Here is an 18341-nt window from a genome sequence, read left to right on the forward strand (position 1 = left end):
TAGAGGATGTTGGTTTCCATAATAACTTGCATGCAAATTATCTAGTACTTGACCCTCCCACCCCAATGAGGTCATCCTCTGTGGGAGGCGTCCTATCTGTAACTAAATTAAAAACATGCATATGCATAACCTTTTTTGCATGTTTAGCTTCCATAGTTAGCTTACACATCTGTAGCAATAACTGAATTACGAATCAATGTTGTATATGCTGTTCTAAGGTTACGAATTTCCTTCAAAGGAACTTATACATGGTGAATCAATCGTGCAGAGTTAACCTAGCATTGTCCATTGTAAAATCTATAATCACACCCCTCTGGATGGAATCATATAATCACACACTTCATCATTGCTAGCTGATGGAACTGAACATGCCAGACAGGGGTCTTAAACTCAATTTACCTGGGGGCCGCAGGAGGCAAAGTCAGGATGAGGCAGGGATTTCACAAAAAAAACTATTTTGCCTATTGTACCTTATAGTTCGCTTCAGTGCTCCCATTACAAGTAATCCGCCGTGTCCCCGCCGCAAAACGAGGGCTGCAGAACCCCCAAATCGCCCGGGGGGGGGCAATCCACCGGCATTTCCTGGAAGGGGCAGAGCTTTCAGCTTCAGCTCTGCCCTTCCTGACGTCAATCGCGGCGGATCGCCGCCTCTCCCCGCCCCTCTCACTCTTCCTTCACAGAGAGGGGCGGGGAGAGGCGGCGATCCGTGTGGCGATTGACGTCAGGAGTGGCAGAGCTACAGCTGGAAGCTCTGCCCCTCAGCGCAGTCGTGGATGTTTGCCCAGGGGATTTGTGGGCTCTGCAGCCCTTGTTTAGCGGCGGGGAAGCGGCGGATTACTTGGCAGCACTAAGGCAAATTATAAGGTAAAATAGTTTGCTTCCGTGTCTCTTTTGCTTTTGCCGGCGCGGGCCACAAAATATTGTACCGAGGGCCGCGAGTTTGAGACCCCTGCTCTAAGAGAAGAAGTCAGCTCCACATTTGTGGGAAACATAAATACAAATCCTTTCAAAAGCAAAGACGAGCAATGCTGAGCAAGTTATGAGCACTACTTTGGCAAACATTCCACGCAGCTGTGAGCACACTGACCTGCATCAATGAAACACTGATTGAACAGGGAAATAAAGATGCAAAAATTTAAATTTGGACTGGAAACGTCCACAAACAGTGAACTTTCACCCTGACTGGCTGAAAAGGAAAAGTCATCTCAACAGTAAATTACACAATAGTTTGAATATCAATGCAATGTGATTTGTGGGGAGAAACGCTTAAAGGGAACCTGAAGCAAGTAAAATTATTTAAAACAAACACATGACGTAGCTGCAAATGAATATTACATACTAACCTCACCATCAGTTCCTCACAGAATCTCACCATTTTTTTCTTACAGTGATCCTTTCCAGTTCTGACAATATTTTGTCAGAACTGAAATGTACCAGTTGCTGTCAGTTATATATCAGCAGCTGTCAGTTACAAGTGAATGTGCAAGGTAATGTCCATGTTTCCCTATGGCTCAAGTGGGTGATATTACAATTTAACAGTGTGCTGACCAGGAAGCTGTTAGGGGGACATTGCCATTTTTAAAATGGAGGACAGAGAATTCCACTGATCACAGTGGACAGATGGGACGCAGGAGAGGAGAAAGAGATTGAGGAGTAGCCTACACAGGAGGCAAGTATGACCTGCGTATGGTTATATTGACTTTTTATTTTCAGTTCAGGTCTCTTTAAAAATCTTCAAGGTTATGTATACAGTCCAGCTGTGTTTGACTCGCTGCTGCTAAATATTCCAGGGGCTGCATTGCACTGAAATGTAACAAGGATAACACCTGCAGCACAGGGTCTGGGTCAGAGTCTACCGTGTCCCTGTGCAGGCGCAGTAAGCTCCCAGTGACGTGGGCACCTGCACAAAGACACCGACCCATTTGGGGTTACCCATTGGGTGATACTTCAGAAGTAGCCAGCAGGAAACAATAAAAGACCGGAGCTGTGGTGAGCGGCACAGGTGTCCTCGAAGGGGCTGAAAGAAGCCCCAGGTAAGTATAGATTTTACAGTTTGCCTCGGCTATACTTTAAAATAACATTTAAGCCCTCAGCAATTGAAAAAGTACCAAAGGAAATGCGGCACGTGTGCCGATTCAAAATCGCATCTGAATCCAATAGCTGTGCTATGGGGGTTTGGATGCAATGTCTGGCCAGTGCTGTAAAGACAATATTACGCTATAATGAGTTTTTCAGGAAGCTCATTAACGGAAAGAGATTGATAAAAGAGCAGGCAGGAATTGATAAAATTCAGGCTGGTTTCACAGTGAGACGTTAAAGTCCCACGTTACAGCAGCCTGTAAAATCAATGTGCTGTTCACAGTGCACACGTTGTGTTACATTGTAACGCAGCACGTTTAAACAAAGTGCTGCATGCTGTACATTATACTGGGCTAAGCAGCGTTAGACTGTTTGCACATGCTCAGTAATGTTGGAGGAGGAGGTCTCCCCTCCTCCTCCTCTGCAGCCAGCCACATGGCTAATTAATATTCATTGCACGGTGGTGACTCCTGGGACTGTAGTGTTGTCCGGATCATGAACCGATTTTTTGTCGAGTCGAATCATCCCAATGAAAGATTCGGTTCACAGTGGATGTCTGTCTGGAAGAAGCAGGAACATCCAGAATGTACAGTGCAGGGAAAGTCCTGTCCTGCTAGTCATTTCGCCCAGTCTGCTTCCCTAGTAAAATGATTCAAATGATTCGGTTCAAAGATCCGGATCTGTTCAATGATCCGATTCAAATGATCAGAATCCTTAAAAAGATCCGGACTTCCCATCACTATCCTGGAGCGGCTGCTTTGAGAGCTGCATAATGCAGCTCAATCTGACGTCCAACTTCAACACCACCATGCGTAGCGTTAGGGGCACGTTATGAGACTTGGTGGGAAAGTAGCCTCAAAGGACATTATAAGAACATATTGAATTGCTCTTGTCCTATATACAGAGGCCTGTAAGATCTGTGGAAAGTATACTCCCAATGTACTCAATGCTTAAGTGAAAGTCCATGGATCATGATGGAACAAGGTAAATGTTTTGATATTTGAGCTAGGTATGATTTATGAACCAGGCCTTCAGCTAAATTTGAGTTTAATTGTGGATTGTCTAAATTTCTGGAAAAGTAAAATTCATAAGCTATTATATTTGGGGAAATTGTATTTGTGAGAGCAAATAAAATGGCTCCTTACGTCAGGGCCAATCAGGCTGCGGTGGCAGTAATGACTGAATTTACTATTCATTATGTACTATGCCCCTATTGCATTAGGGGTCGTCTCTGCTTACCCTTGGACCGTATTGCAAGTGCTGTAGCCATTGTGCTACTTAATAAATCACATTACCTCTCCTTTTGCCTTACTGAAGACTTCCACTTCAACACATGCTTGCCTGTGTCTTTCTGCCCATGCGTCTGCCTCCTCTGCAATGTGTTCTGTTCACTCATATGTACCCACCTGCTCACACTGCTTCCATATATGAGGGACAAGCACAGTACATCGGCATGCTCAGAAGTGCGGAAGAAAGGTGTGTGTGTAGGTGTGTGTGTGTGTGTGAAAAGTTATTTATGTGTACATAAAGTTCGGGCACCATGGAAAATTGAGTGCAGGAACAGTGACGATAGAATATCAGTAAATTTACTGATACTCTACTATTAAAAAGTGTTAATTTTCGTTAGTAAAATAGCTGTAGTAAAATAATGGTTACAATTACCAATAATTGTAACCATTATTTTACTACAGCTAATCCTAACCCTACTCCCATACAGAACCCTCCACTACCGATACCGTTTCCACTAGTGCAGTGCGATTCCATTGCGGAAAATGAATTCACATGCGGATGCAAATTCGTATGTGAATTTAAACGTGAAAACGCAATTAAAATTTGCATCTGTTTGTAAGTATGCAAATTTAGCCATGTCAGTGCCTGTGTGCTTTTACATTGAATTTAAGCAAAAACGTACGCGAATTCGGAAAATTTGATTAACGAAAACACATGCAAATTTCCTATTAAATACATTACAGGCGAATCGCACACTAGCCTTGCGGTGTGTGAATTCTGATGGCTCTGCTGTGCAGATTTTTTCTGCACAGTCCAGCGCACAGAATTTCTGACAAGTAGAAACAGGCCCATTGATTTATATTGGTTATGCAAATCTGTATGCAGAAAACGCATGCAGATTCGCTCTAGTGGAAATGGGCCCTGAAGGTTGATACAGCTGGAAGAGCCACTTGTGACCCTTTCACTAGAACCTATAAGTGTGTGTGTGTGTGTGCATGTGTGTAAATGAATCAAAAAACCAAACTGGCTGAATTAAGTATATTAAAAAAAATTTTTTTTAATAACACCATATATTTTTCAATGGCTCAGCATATAATATTTTCTATTATTTACATATAAATTGCCTTTATGTAAACAGAAACAAACATTGACAACATATAAACTTATATAAATAAAACAAAAAAACAAAGCTGTAAAAGCATCCCATATAAAGATTCAGCGCTGAAATATTGGCAATAAGTCTACAGCAATGTAAAGAAGTGGCCTGTATATATAAGCAACTAGCTGATTGCCCGGCGTTGCCCGGGTATGTATTTGGCTGGTGTTGGCTCCGCCTACGTTTTCTAACCGTAACACACAAACACTCAATGACCAAGTTTGTGAGCTTTGCGGTCTTTGGTATCAATAATCAGCATTGAAATGAAACAAATCTGATTGGCTGTGTGTGGCTCCACCCCCTTTTCTGAATTTGAACCCCAGTCACCCAATAACCAACTGTACCAGGTTTGAGGCCTGTGCCATTAACAGTTCAAGAATGGTAGCAATTAAATATTCCCCTTGAAAAGCAACAGGTGAAGTTTGATTCACTTTTGTAGGCTCCACCCACTTTTCTGAATATTAATCCCAGTCACCCAATGACCAACAGTGCAAAGTTTAAAAACCCTGCGCTTAACAGTGTAAGAATGGCTGCAGTTTACATTTTCCCAGTGAAATTTGTATTTGTCTCCACCCACTGATGACCCGGCGTTGCCCGGGTATGTATTTGACTGGTGTTGGCTCCGCCCACTTTCTAACCCTAACACACAAACACTCAATGACCAAGTTTGTGAGCTTTGGTGTCCTTGGCATCAATAATTTGTATATTCCCATAGAAATTAAACAAATCAGATAGGCTGTTTGTGGCTCCGCCCCTCTCCAGCATTTGAACCCCAGTCACCCAATGACCAACTGTAGCAGGTTTGAGGCATCTGCTATTAACAGTGTAAAAATGGTAGCAATTTAAATATTACACTTGAAAATCAACAGGTGAATTTTGATTGGCTATTATAGGCTCCACCCACTTCCCTGAATATTAATCTCAGTCACTCAGTGACCATCTGGGCAAAGTTTGGGAACCCTGAAATAAACAGTGTAAGAAAGGCTGCAGTTTACACTTTCCCAGTGAAAATTGTTTTTGGCTCCGCCCACTTTTTGTAACCTGGACACAAAGTCACTACTCAATGCCCAAGTTTGTGAGTTTTGGGGTCCTTGGCATCAATAATTTGTATTTTCCCATGAAATGAAACAAATCTGATTCACTGTTTGTGGCTCTGTCCCCTTTTCTGAATTTGAACCCCAGTGACCCAATGACCAACTGTGCCAGGTTTGAGGCTTGTGCCATTAACAGTGCAAGAATGGCAGCAATTTTAATATTCTCCTTGAAAAGTGACATGTGATTTTTGATTGGCATGTTTAGGCTCCACCCACTTTTCTGAATATTAATCCCAGTCACCCAGTAACCAGCTATGCTAAGTTTGAGAACCCTGCCATTAACAGTGAAGAAGGGCTGCAGTTTACAATTTCCCAGAAAAATCTGTTTTTAACTCCACCCACTTTTTGTAACCTTGACACACAGTCACTACTCAATGACCAAGTTTGTGAGCTTTTGGGTTCCTGGCATCAAAATTGTGCTAATGAAGCAGTTTATCCAGCAAAGAAATCTGGCTGTTTTTGGCTCCGCCCCTTTACTGAATTCGAACCCCAAACACTTAACGACCGACTGTAGCAGGTTTGAGGCCTCTGCTATTAACAGTGTGAGAATGGCCGCAGTTTCAATATTCCCCTTGAAAATCGATAGGTGAATTTTGATTGGCTGTTGTAGGCTCCACCTACATTTCCAAATATTAATCCTAGTCACCCAGTGACCAACTGTGTGAAGTTTGAGAACCCTGCCATTAACAGTGTAAGAAAAGCTGCAGTTTACATTTCCCCATGTAAAAAGTTAGTTGTTTTTGGCTCCGCCCACTATTTCTAACCTTGACATACAGTCACTTAATGACCAAGTTTATGAGCTTTGGGGTCTTTGGCATCAATAAGTTGCATTTTACCATTGAAATTAAACAAATCTGATTGGCTGTTTTTGGCCCGCTCCCTTCAGAATTTAAACCCCAGTCTCCCAGTGACTGACTGTAGCAGATGTTAGGCCTCTGCTATTAAGAGTGCATGAATGGCAGCAATGTAAATATTCCCCTTGAAAATCAAAAGGTGAATTTTAAATGGCTGCTGTAGGCTCCACCCACTTTTCTGAATATTAGTCCCAGTCACCCAGTGGCCAACTGTGTCACGTTTGAGAATCCTGCCAATAGCAGAATGGCTGAAATCAATCTAACAAATCTGATTGGCTGTTTGTGGCTCCACCCCTTTAATGAATTTGGACCCCAGTCACCCAATGACTGACTGTATCAGGTTTGAGGCCTATGCCACTAACAGTGTAAGAATGGTAGCAATGTGAATATTCCCCTTGAAAATCAATAGGTACATTTTGATTGGCTGTTGTAGGCTCCACCCACATTTCTGAATATTCATCCCAGTCACACAGTGGCCAATTGTGTAAAGTTTGGGAACCCTGCAATGTAAAAAATAAAGTTGTTGGCACTGCCCACTTTTTCTAACCTTGACATACAGTCACTCAATTATCAAGTTTATCAGCTTTGGGGTCCTTGGTATCAATACTTTCTATATACCCATTGAAAAATAAACAAATCTGGCTGTTTGTGGCTCTGCCCCCTTCCTGAATTTGGACCCTAGTCACCCAGTGACCAACTGTACCAGGTTTGAGGCATCTGCTATTACCAGTATAAAAGAATGGTAGCAGATGAAATATTCCCTTTGAAAATCAAAAGGTGAATTTTTATTGGCTGTTGTAGGCTCCACCCACCTTCCAAAATCTTAATCTGTCACCCAATGACCAACTGTGCAAAGTTTGAGAACCCTGCCATTAACGGTGTAAGAATGGCTGCAGTTTATATTTTCCCTGTAAAAGCTGTTTTGGCTCCGCCCACTTTTTTGTAACCTTGACACACAGTCACTCAATGACCATGTTTGTGAGCTGTCAGGTTCCTGACATCAAATTTGTGTAAATGGAAGCAATTTATCCACCAAGGAAATCTGATTGGCTGTATGTGGCCCCGCCCCTTTAGTGAATTTGGACCCCAGTCACCCAATGACCGACTGTAGCAAGTTTGAAGTCTCTGCCATTAAAAAGTGTAAGAATAGCAGCAGTTTAAATATTCCCCTTGAAAATCAATAGGTGAATTTTGATTGGCTGTTGTAGGCTCCACCCACTTTCCTGAATATTAATCCCAGTCACCCAGTGACCAAGTGTGCCAAGTTTGAAAACCCTGCGAGTGTAAGAATGGCTGCAGTTGAGATTTTCCCATTTAAAAAGAATGGCTGAAATTGGATTGGCTGTTTTATGCTCCGCCCACTTTTCCTGGAATTGTAACCTCGGTCACCAAGTGACCAACTGTGCCAAGTGTGGGGACTCTGGCTTGATTACTGTGAGAATGGCAGCCTTTTACATTTTTTCCATTGACATGAATGGGTGGAATCTGATTTGCTGTTTGTAGCTCCGCCCAGGTGTGCAGGGGGGACGCGAGACCCCCAGAACGTATCATCCCAGGTAGTAAGGGATCTGCATACCAAGTTTTGTTCAAATCGGTCAAGCCGTTTTTGCGTGATCGCGGCACATACACACACACACACACACATACACACACACACACACACACACATACATCCGATTTTATATATATAGATGAAGTGGTAGAGACCTCCCCAGTAATAGGGGGAATAGTGGAGGAAGTTACAGTGCACTCTTTGTACGGATATATAATAGTGGTTCAAGAAACTCAAGAGACAGGAACTGATTGACTGTGGCATCTCCAATGTTCTGCAAAGATCCCCGGTCAGGACATAAGTGATCCAGCAAGCCTAGACTAGGTAGATTTCAAATGGTCTATTACAAGTGCAAAATAAGCTACCCTCACCTAGGTCGTATCAAACCACAGTGAGAACTGCCGAGAGGTTTGTGAATGGTGTGAGTGCAGTTGCATGTACTGTATGTATCCATACTAAGGGTATATTGAGCATAGTGCTGCAGAGGCTCTTCCGCAGAAAGGTACCATCATTGCTTTAGACACAATGGCACTTTTCAGATCCTCTTATTTATAAATCTTGTCATATGATCTGCAATTCTCATCAGATGAAAATTGAAATTTACATTTTCCGCTGTAGTGGGAAGGCAGCCTAAGTCAATGGGCTGCCAACGAATTGCTCTATTTAAGTGAATTGAGCTTGACTGACTTTGGGGTGTATTCAGATATAAATATACATACTGTATATAATTATAGAGTGCCTAAAATACTATTTCAGCCCCATAAGCATGTGCAAGCCCCTTGCCGTCCCCCACGGTCTGCCGTTCAGCCCTGGTGACTGGCCCAGTCGCGTCAGTCCAGGTCTACTGTGCATGTGCAGAAGTATGGAAAATATATATATATATATATATATATATAGATATAGATATAGATATAGATATATATATACATACACACACACATACGCATACACATATATATATGTCCTGCGCTGCCTCGTAAGGTTGGCTTCTTGTGCGTTCCACAAGACGCTTAGACGCAGTAGTTCTGCGCCTGCGCAGTACAATCCTGATGACGTCGGCCAGACCACGTAGGCCGCATGGTGGAATGCAAAAGAAGCCGACCAGGAAGCCAACCTGGCGAGGTCAGCTTCTGCAGCGCAGGACACCGGGAGCCACTTGAGCCTGTGTGAGGGCACAGGACGGCTGCCAGGGGCTGGAGGTAGCCCCAGGCAAGTGAACTTTGTTTTTTTATTTTGCCTGGACCTTCCCTTTAAAGAAGCGATATGATTTTCAAAACTGGAGGAAGAAGGAACCTGAGTAGACACTAAAGACACTTAACTAAATCCAGGACTGCTATTACATAGCTGCTAAATATACTGACCTTTTACACCCACATAGTACCAGTATTTACCACCTTATACCAGACAATCTTTGAAAACATTCAGTTCAGTTTTGGTGGATCACTTAGGCCTCTTTTAAACAGACAGCTGAACTGCATACTTTGCAGGCAGCCTCACATCTCCAAGCCCCGAGTGCCTTTTGGATGGTTTAATGAAGCTGAAGCGTTAGTAATCCTATGTGTATCACGTTGGGTCTCCACACAGCCGCGACCAAGCTCAGATGTGATTCAATCTGGTGGCCACCTCTCTACCACGAACCGGTCCACGAGCAACTGGTGGCGATATCACAGCCTTTCATGTGAAAGAAACCTTAAAAAGAATCCCTTCCATAGATCCTCAGGGATGACTGGCAATGCCTTAAGATCTGCACAGCCTAGCACTTACGTTGTCAAAAACTATCATTTGGGATGGTCTCAAGTGCTTTTCCCAAGTGTGTACAATTGTCCTTAGACATCTGCTGACTGTTCATTAGCAATCCAAGGTGCTGGAAAACCATCCCGACTGCTATTGTTCTGCAACACTGCAGCTGCCAGCTGATCGCTCCCACTTATCAAGAATCATTGCAGACAACCATTATTTCACGTATGTATACCCCATAAGTGAATCAGACCCAAAATAACCTAACTATGGCTGAACACATTTTAGAATACAAAGATATATTCAATAAAACAAAGTGCAGTGGCCCTAAGTAACAGCTACTGAGATCTAATGTCTTATTTCAGTAAAAAGAAGCCGGCAAATTTGTACAGCTGCAGTTTTCACTGCTTTGCTGTCTATGACAACAAGAGTCTGTTTTGCAGACAGTACCTGAATTCTCAGTAGTATTGCTGATACATCTACACGTCAAAGTGAAAAAGTACATTCTAGATCATCAGTTTGTAGCTGTCCTGAGTACTACAAAGTTGTGTATAGCCAATGACCCTCATGGTTTGTGTAACCTACCAACGAGATGAACAAATTCCATACTTGCAATAACACAGATCGGAAACCACCCAAGAGCACTGTTTATAATCAAAGAGGAATATCTGTTTCTAACAGTTCCGGTAAGACTCTGGATGTTACCGAACAAAAGAATCATCTTTTAGGCAAGTAAAGCATTTATGAGTTCATATCCATATAACCACAACCGTGGTGGTAAGCAACAAGGCATAGCATAGCCCATCATGTGTATGTTACACACAAGTCTCTCTACATGCACGCATGCATGTTATTCTCAGATGGGGGATAAGGACTAGCACTGAGAACAGACTATTACCTGCATATAGACAATTCTCCTTTCCACATGCTCCAATAATGGCAACTGCAGCGCAGAGGTGTGAAAAAAATTAAATAAAATATAAATACTTAAAAAAAAAAAAAATTTTTCAACACATACATGCTCTACAGCAGTGGGAAAATCTACTGGTCCTTCAACACTTCTGTGTTTGATTCTGGCATTCAGAAATGAGCTTTACCACAAGACAAAACAAGTAGTCATGACGACCAAGCCACCCCAGCTGTTTGGTCCCATTTATGCCCCTTCCGAGTCCTTGTCCAGACAGCAATCTTCCATGGATATCCACAGGTCTGCAGTCTTCCAATAATGGGCGGCTTATATCATCTAAGACTCAGAGCAGCAGCAAAGAGGAAACATGTCTACTGGCCAGGTTCTATATTCTAATCAATCTTCTATGGACTGCTGATAGTTTGTAGATAGTAGGACCATGCTGTGCAACAATAAGGATGCCTCAGATGCTGTAGAGGAAGGAAATAAAATATATTGGTATATTGGTAAATGAAAGTGAAAACTCAACTCCTGGCAAATGAATCCAATTCAAAGCAAACCTGTGCCAAAATGTGCTTAATGAATTATGCATGTCCAGATGTGCGATTAGTAGAGGGTTACCTTCTGCCAGGTTTTTTTTTTTAGGTTTTATAAGTGATTATTTAAATCTCTGATTGGCACGAGAGTCTGCCCCTGCATTTGCTTTCCTTAGTGTATGTGAAAAGGACTATTAGTTCACTTGAAATGTTTGTCCTGCTTTCAAGTGTCTTATGCTCCATTTCCACTTGCAACAAATCTCTCCATTTACTGCACACAAATTCGGACCAAAAACAACAAACTATTGAAATCAATGGGCTGTTTGAAATTCATTTGCAGAAAAACTCATTTATATGCCCAAATACAGGCTAAATACCCATCATTTAGTGTGGGATAAGTGGAGGGAGAGTGAATTATAGGTGGTACAGGACTGTGTTTCTGGTCTAGATTGGATTAACATTTACATAACTTGATTACTGTCAGGTATATTGTCTGTATTTTGTATAGCTTTAGTCTATTTATTGCTAAGTATGAGCAGCTTATAACTAAAAGCACTTACAATGTACTTCTGGTCCTGTTCTGCATATATGCTGTAACTGTATCTTACTCGTGTCTGTCCACTGTAAATGCCTTGTGATAATTGCTCAATAAAATGTATTTTTGTTAAAAGCATCTGCAGCATTTTTTCAGGGGCAGGACAGGGGGGATTTGGATGGGATTTCACTTCAGCATAGGCGCTTGTCCATGTACAAAATGGACGTGGCAATCAAGTGAAAACAGAGCCTAGTAGATAGAGATTAGCTGATGCAAGGGAAGAGTCTGTCAATCTGTACAGGAGGCAGTATGAGGATGTACCTCGCAGGTCTTCCCTTTCCTCTCTGGCTGCAGAGCAACACCAGTTTGAATTACTATGTCCACTCCAGATTTTAGGAATCAATGTAATCTTTGCAGGGACGGATTTACCATAAGGCATTGTAGGCACGTGCCTACAGGCGCCTGATGATGCAGGGGCGGCTCACTTCCCTCCCCTAGTGCCTCCCTCTTTCCCTATGTTATGTCCTGAGTGGAGGGTAAATGAGAGTTTAGTCACATGGCACTCGGCATTCCACAGACAAGATCCCCCTTCTGTCTGGGGGCGGCACCACTAGCTACTTAATATTAAGGGTACTTCTGGCTACCTAATGCTAAGGGACACCTGTAGCTACCTATGGCGAGTAAAGGAGAAGTGACAGCTGGAACAGCCAGCACACTTGCAGTGCGGTTCAGCGGGGGTTTCTGGAGGGCGAAGTTTAGGAGGCCAGGCCATCTGTGCCTATAGGCTCCTGTGATGTAAAACAGGGCCTGGATCTTTGTGTAACTGAACAAAAGGTGTGTGTTTTGGGGGGGGGGGGGGGGTATAGAGCATGCAGGACCCTGAGCTTGCTATTGCTTATTTTTTCTAAAACCTCTCCTTACCTTCTAGTCTTTCAGAGAGCTGGATCCAGCAGTGTAACCATCTTCTACAGTCTTCTGCACTGTGATGGGCAGAACTCAGTCCTCTAATGTAACAGGCCTAACAACAAGCAAAGCCACAGTTATCTCAGTTCTCTGACAGAATCCCAAACTATGCAAGACGTGCCTGACGTTTACATGATTCATTTCTAGCTTAGAAAACACATCTGAGGCCAGAAACCCACTAGGAGTGATTTTCTGAGCACCTTGTGATTTGAAAACTCTTGCTAATGTAATGCTATGGGTGTGATCTCACTAGAGCAATGTGATTTTATAAAAATCCCCCATAGCAAAGCATTAGCAAGAGCTTTTTCAAATCACTAGCGCTTAGAAAAGGCTTCTAGTGGGTATCTGGCCTTACATTCCCCTGAAGGTAATTTAAAAGAAACATCAGGCAAAAGAGGGTTTACTCCAGCCCCTGACAGCTGACATGTCCCTTGCTGCAGTTCCAGAGGCTCCCAGTACCCTCTGTTGCGGATGCTGACCTCACCAGATCAGCATCCACTGCTCCTGCACCGCTGTCAATCACGCTCACGTGGTCTAGAGTGTTCTGCGCAAGCGCAAGGACATGTCGGCTGCCAAGGGCTGGAGGAAGCCCTGGGTAAGTAAAGGTGGCCATACACTCGTTAGATTAGCAGGAGATAGATCATTAGATAGATTTCTGATCTATCTGATGTGTTTAGGAAAATGTTTTACTAGGAACAGATTTCCAATAGATTTCAGTTTGAAATCTATTGAAAATCGATCTGATGGCATTTTTTTGCCATCAGATTTCCATTAGGGCCAATGCAAAATGATAAGCAATCTCAACAGATCGACCTAGATTCTCCAGCCTGCCAGATCGATTGAAATCGGCCGCAAATTGGTCGATTGGTCAATCGATTTGCAATTGACCAATCAATCGATTTTGATCGATCGGCCAGAAGTGTATGGGCCCCTTAAAGCTCATTTTGTTTCTTTTGCTTGAGGTTTCCTTTAAGAGGACTTATGTATGTACTCTGTGATTTATGTTATACGGCTGCCATGCGTAGTGCTGCGTGGAGAGGTCTCCTTCCATTGGCTGCGACTGCTGACACCTCCTTTGTTTACATCTCACAGCGCTTGCGGCGTATCCCGCCGCCGGCGTCTGTGGTTGCTGGGGAGACGCAAGGGGCGGGGCTTAGCCCCGCTCCTGTGCGTCATGCGGTCAAAGTTCCCCATCAGGTCCGCCGTTTTGGCGGCCTACTGGGAGTGGCTGCAGAGAGGACCCAGCACCAGGGGAGGAGCCGGTGCTCGCAGCCGTTGGAGAGGTATGGGGCGGGGGTGGGTTGGAGGTTTGAATCCTCCAATAGCAGCCTTAGCCCTGAAGTTCTCTATCAGGTCCGCATGAGGTGGGACCTTAGAGACGGGTCAGATGACCTAATAGTGTTGTGTAATTGGCTCTAGGCTGCCTATACTGGCGTATAAATTGAGAAGTGAATTCATTGTATGTTTGTACATTGACAGCATAGCTTGATAAAGGGGCGGCTGCCCTGAAACGTTGCTTGGATTGCTGTAATGCATTTTCTGCAAAAATAAAAGAGCATATACTTATTGATGGTGCCGGTTATCGTGGATATCACTTTAAGAGGACTAAAGAACAGGGAGTTCTATTTGCTGCCCGAAACGACTAGATCTACGCGGTTATCAAGGTACTCAATAAAATGCTAATGAAATCAATTGCTGCAGTTTGCATGTCCATTTTATGCAACTTAGCGTCTGACAAATCAAATTCAGTAGCTGATGATTTTGAGTGGTCAAACTGTGAGCAGTAAAAATTTGCATAAAATTAACATCAACTAAAAATTATGACCATCTCTGTTTTCTGAAGAAATTTAAGAAGGAAATTATGTTGTTATCGTTACTGACTTACGGAATTCCACAAGTGAATGAATAACATGAACAAAGCCTTTTCTCCAGGCCTTTATTTAATAAAAAGAAAAAAAATAAACCTGTAGGAAGATAATCTAAATGTGGGCACACATGATACAATAAAATTATCCTATTTTACGGCAATTCGATAAAAACGATCGGATCTCCTGAAAAAATCTAAAGCTTTTTTTAAAATCAGATCGATTTTTATCGATCCGGAATGCCAGATATTTTTCTTCAATCTTTCTAAAAATTGTATGGTGTGTGTTAGATTAGATTAACCACTTCAGCCTACAGCGTGGAAAATCTCATGCATCCGAGCAACGTTCACCTCCCATTCATTCGCCAATAACTTTATCGCTACTAATCACAATTAATTGATCTATATCTTGTTTTTTCCGCCACTAATTAGGCTTTCTTTAGGTAGTACATTTTGCTAAGAATTATTTTTTTCTAAATCCATTTTAACAGGAAGATTAAGAATGAAATGGAAAAAAAATCATTATTTCTCAGTTTTTGGCCATTGTAGTTTAAAATTAATACATGCTACTGTAATTAAAACCCATGTATTTTATTTGCATATTTGTCCCTCTTATTATGCCTTTTAAATTATGTCCCTATCACAATTGATGGCGCCGATATTTTATTTAGAATCAAAGGTGCATTTTTTCAATTTGCGTTCATCACTATTTACAAGCTTATAATTAAAAAAAAAAAATGAATAAGATGCTCTCTTAACATGTATATTTAAAACGTTTAGGCCCTTAGGTAACTAGTTATGTAGTTTTTTTTTTTTTAATTGTAATTTTTTTTATTTATTTTTTAATTAAAAAAAATGTATGTGGGTGATTTTAGTTTGGGAGGTAAACAGCTATTTTTAGCTGTAATATAATGTCATTCTGTATTTAAAAAATGTATGTGGGTGCAGTTTACTATTTGTCCACAAGATGGCCACAGTCAAAAAAGTTCCTGGGAGCGTACGATCACGCTGCCAGGAACTATTAGGAGGCTGTACATTTTTTTTTTCCGGGCAGAAATACCGTGCTCTCTGCTTAGCGTCGGTATTTCTCCGGGGGGCTTAGATCAGTGAAAGGGAATTATATTCCCATTCACTGATCAGGGGGCTAGCGGCAGGCAGCGGGAGTGCGCCCGATTGCGCGCACCACGCTGCAGGAGCAGCACAGTCTATCTGGACGGATATATCCGTCCAGATAGGGTCAAGTGGTTAATATACACACCATAGCAATTTTGTCAGAGTTTCCAATCATTTTTATCATAATTGGGGAAAAATTGAACACAATACATTGGTCATATTTTTGAAATGTTACAATCAGTCAGAAAAATGTATTGCAATTCTTAAATTGAACAGATATTTCAAATATTGGATGGTGTGTGGCCACCTTTATTCTCACTTTCCCTGCTCCCCAGCTTTCCTCTTCTCGGTCATAAAAGGATGGATACACATTACTATCTGCCCCATGGCTTCTAGTCATGCTAACATTAAGTATATGGTGACCCAGTCAAAATCATCCTTTCAATGTAACACAGTGCTGATTACCAGAAAGGGCGTGGTGTGGCAGCCATTATGGAAGACAGTGGTTACAAGACCATCACCATTGTCGCAGCAGAACTGAGGTAAAATGATCAGAGACCAGATGGGGCCTTACATGGAAAAACAGTATCTGCTTTTATGCCTACAGGAGTATATTTCAGCAAATGTGTGGAGTTTCCCTTTAAACACAGTGTCTACCAGTATTTCAGAAAAATCCTCTTAAAAAGTGGACCTGAACTCTTGCACAGGACAAAAGGAAAACAGAGAGAAATGTGCCCTGTATGTATTTAGAGAGTTTAGCCTGCCTAATTCCCCCTCATCTGTGACTAATCACAACTGTAATTTGATATCAAGCTGTCAGCCGGCTGCCTCAGCAGAGCAGCTAATTTGTAAACACAGGGTGTTAAGCCTATGCCTGCTTCCATGAAAGCAGGAAGTAGACACACTGTAGATTTATATCAGCTGTAAAAAAAATATTTTTTTGTTTAAAGGTTATTATGCTGTTGCTTAGTTTTTAAAGCAGAGAGGAATTTCTGAGTTCAGGTCCGCTTTAATCCTCCTCCTCCAGCCTCAGTGACAATAAAAAGCAAATAAATGTGCTTTCAAACCAGAAAAGAAGACAGCACACAGAAGGCTATTCAAGTAATCTGTATTGGATGCATACAGTTACAGAGTGTCCTATTGGATGCATACAGTTACAGAGTGTCAGGACACTAACTGTATGCATCCAATACAGATTACTTGAATAGCCTTCTGTGTGCCGTCTTCTTTTCTGGATTGAAAGCACATTGTGCAGGAGTGGTGTACCTGCAGAAGTTGGCACTGGCTTCCAGGTCTAGAGTCACAGACCTGATATAAGTGTGCGTCTAGTGTGTTTCAATACACAAAAAGCAAATAATGTCTGCCACAAGCAGCCTGCTTCACCTACTCCGTTCTCTATTTTCTCTGGAGCCTAATATTAAGAGTTTCCCATGAAGTCATACTGCTATATATAGTATATTATGTGCACACATGCCTATACTGTACAGATAGTGAGGGTGGTGCATAGGCTGTGGAGCTATCAGTAAAGGTATGTGTGAGCACAGGAAGTGTGTGTTTTCATAACATAATAAAAGGATTATCTAACCCTCTTTGTTTCTTCATCAGTCAGTTCGCTGACCCCGAGCCGGAGCAATGCGGCGTCCAGGTGACGAATCTCAAATATGTGCGATTTGAGCCGGCGCTGCAGGAAGAAGGCTGGAAGGTGTGGTGTCAGGAACATAATGCGGCTTAAAGCTTTCTGCAGAAACAAAAGGCCATATCAATATCCACTGCATGTCACTGGACACGTCCTCCCGAACAAGGCAGGCTTTGTGGACATCTCTGGAGCGCAGGTGTTACCCTGGGAGATTCAGAGAAGAGCCTGACTGTTCCAACATGATGAATGAAGATCTGCATGGAAAGCGCTGCTGGTGAGACCCACACCACCATCACTGCACACATCTGCATGGAAAGTTACTCAGATTCTGAAGGCAACTACATTAAAAGACTTCCACCTATTTAAAATGGTCTGCTGCACACAGAAACCTCACCACTCTAGTATCTACTTCCGGCTTTCTCAACCTGGGTTCCTTGAGAACTCTGCAGGGGTTCCTTGGCATTTTCCCCCATCGTGGGGGAAGTATAACAGAGCAAATTGTAACATGAAGCACTAAATTGGGAGTTAGACTATTAATAAGCTAAGGCACTAGAATAAGGATACACTGTAATAGGGGGTAGTGAAATAAACAGCCACACCTACTTTTGAAGACTATGCCTCCTGCAAAATAGATGCAGGGGTTTCCTTGAGATCAAAAATTATTTACAGGGTTCCTCCAGGGTAAAAAGGTTGAGAAAGGCTGATCTACTACCATAATGGTAGTACAGAGTACAGAGGTGTAGAAGTTATAACAGGGAGAGTATACAGCTGGGCTTATAACAGGGCAAAATACTTATGTGGTGTCTCAGGACTACCAGCATGCATTATTTGGTCAATACTATGAAACTCATCCTTCAACTGGAGCTGCTAAGCTGCGGTGAGGTTGGATCAGGGGCGTAACAATAGTCCCCACGACCCCCAAGGGGGGGGGGGGGTCCACTCCTGAACGAAGTGCAGAGCAGCAGAGGCACATTCTATATTACTTCCTTCTGGCAGCGGGACAGGTCCTCTTCTCTCCACTTCAGTGTACACGTGCCATACTGCCAATCACCATGCATATTCCATCCGTCACATGATCTTCAGGG

At 42.5% G+C, this 18341-nt stretch overlaps 1 protein-coding gene across 2 annotated transcripts in view; it reads right to left on the reverse strand.

Annotated features, from left to right (window-relative positions):
• Nucleotides 1-4397: 4397 nt before the first annotated feature.
• The window catches only part of LETMD1 (LETM1 domain containing 1), a 29284-nt gene continuing 15340 nt past the window's right edge, over nucleotides 4398-18341 (reverse strand). For both annotated transcript variants that reach the window (XM_068267398.1, XM_068267397.1), the window contains exons 7-9: nucleotides 17206-17358; nucleotides 12602-12698; nucleotides 4398-11079 (exon numbers count right to left, since the gene is read on the reverse strand). In XM_068267398.1, the coding sequence (XP_068123499.1) occupies nucleotides 11006-11079; nucleotides 12602-12698; nucleotides 17206-17358 (324 nt within the window). In that variant the 3' untranslated portion in view covers nucleotides 4398-11005. The remainder of the gene's footprint in view (nucleotides 11080-12601; nucleotides 12699-17205; nucleotides 17359-18341) is intronic.

This window comes from Hyperolius riggenbachi, chromosome 2 (assembly GCF_040937935.1).
Source record: "Hyperolius riggenbachi isolate aHypRig1 chromosome 2, aHypRig1.pri, whole genome shotgun sequence".
In the NCBI taxonomy this organism is placed as follows: domain Eukaryota; kingdom Metazoa; phylum Chordata; class Amphibia; order Anura; family Hyperoliidae; genus Hyperolius; species Hyperolius riggenbachi.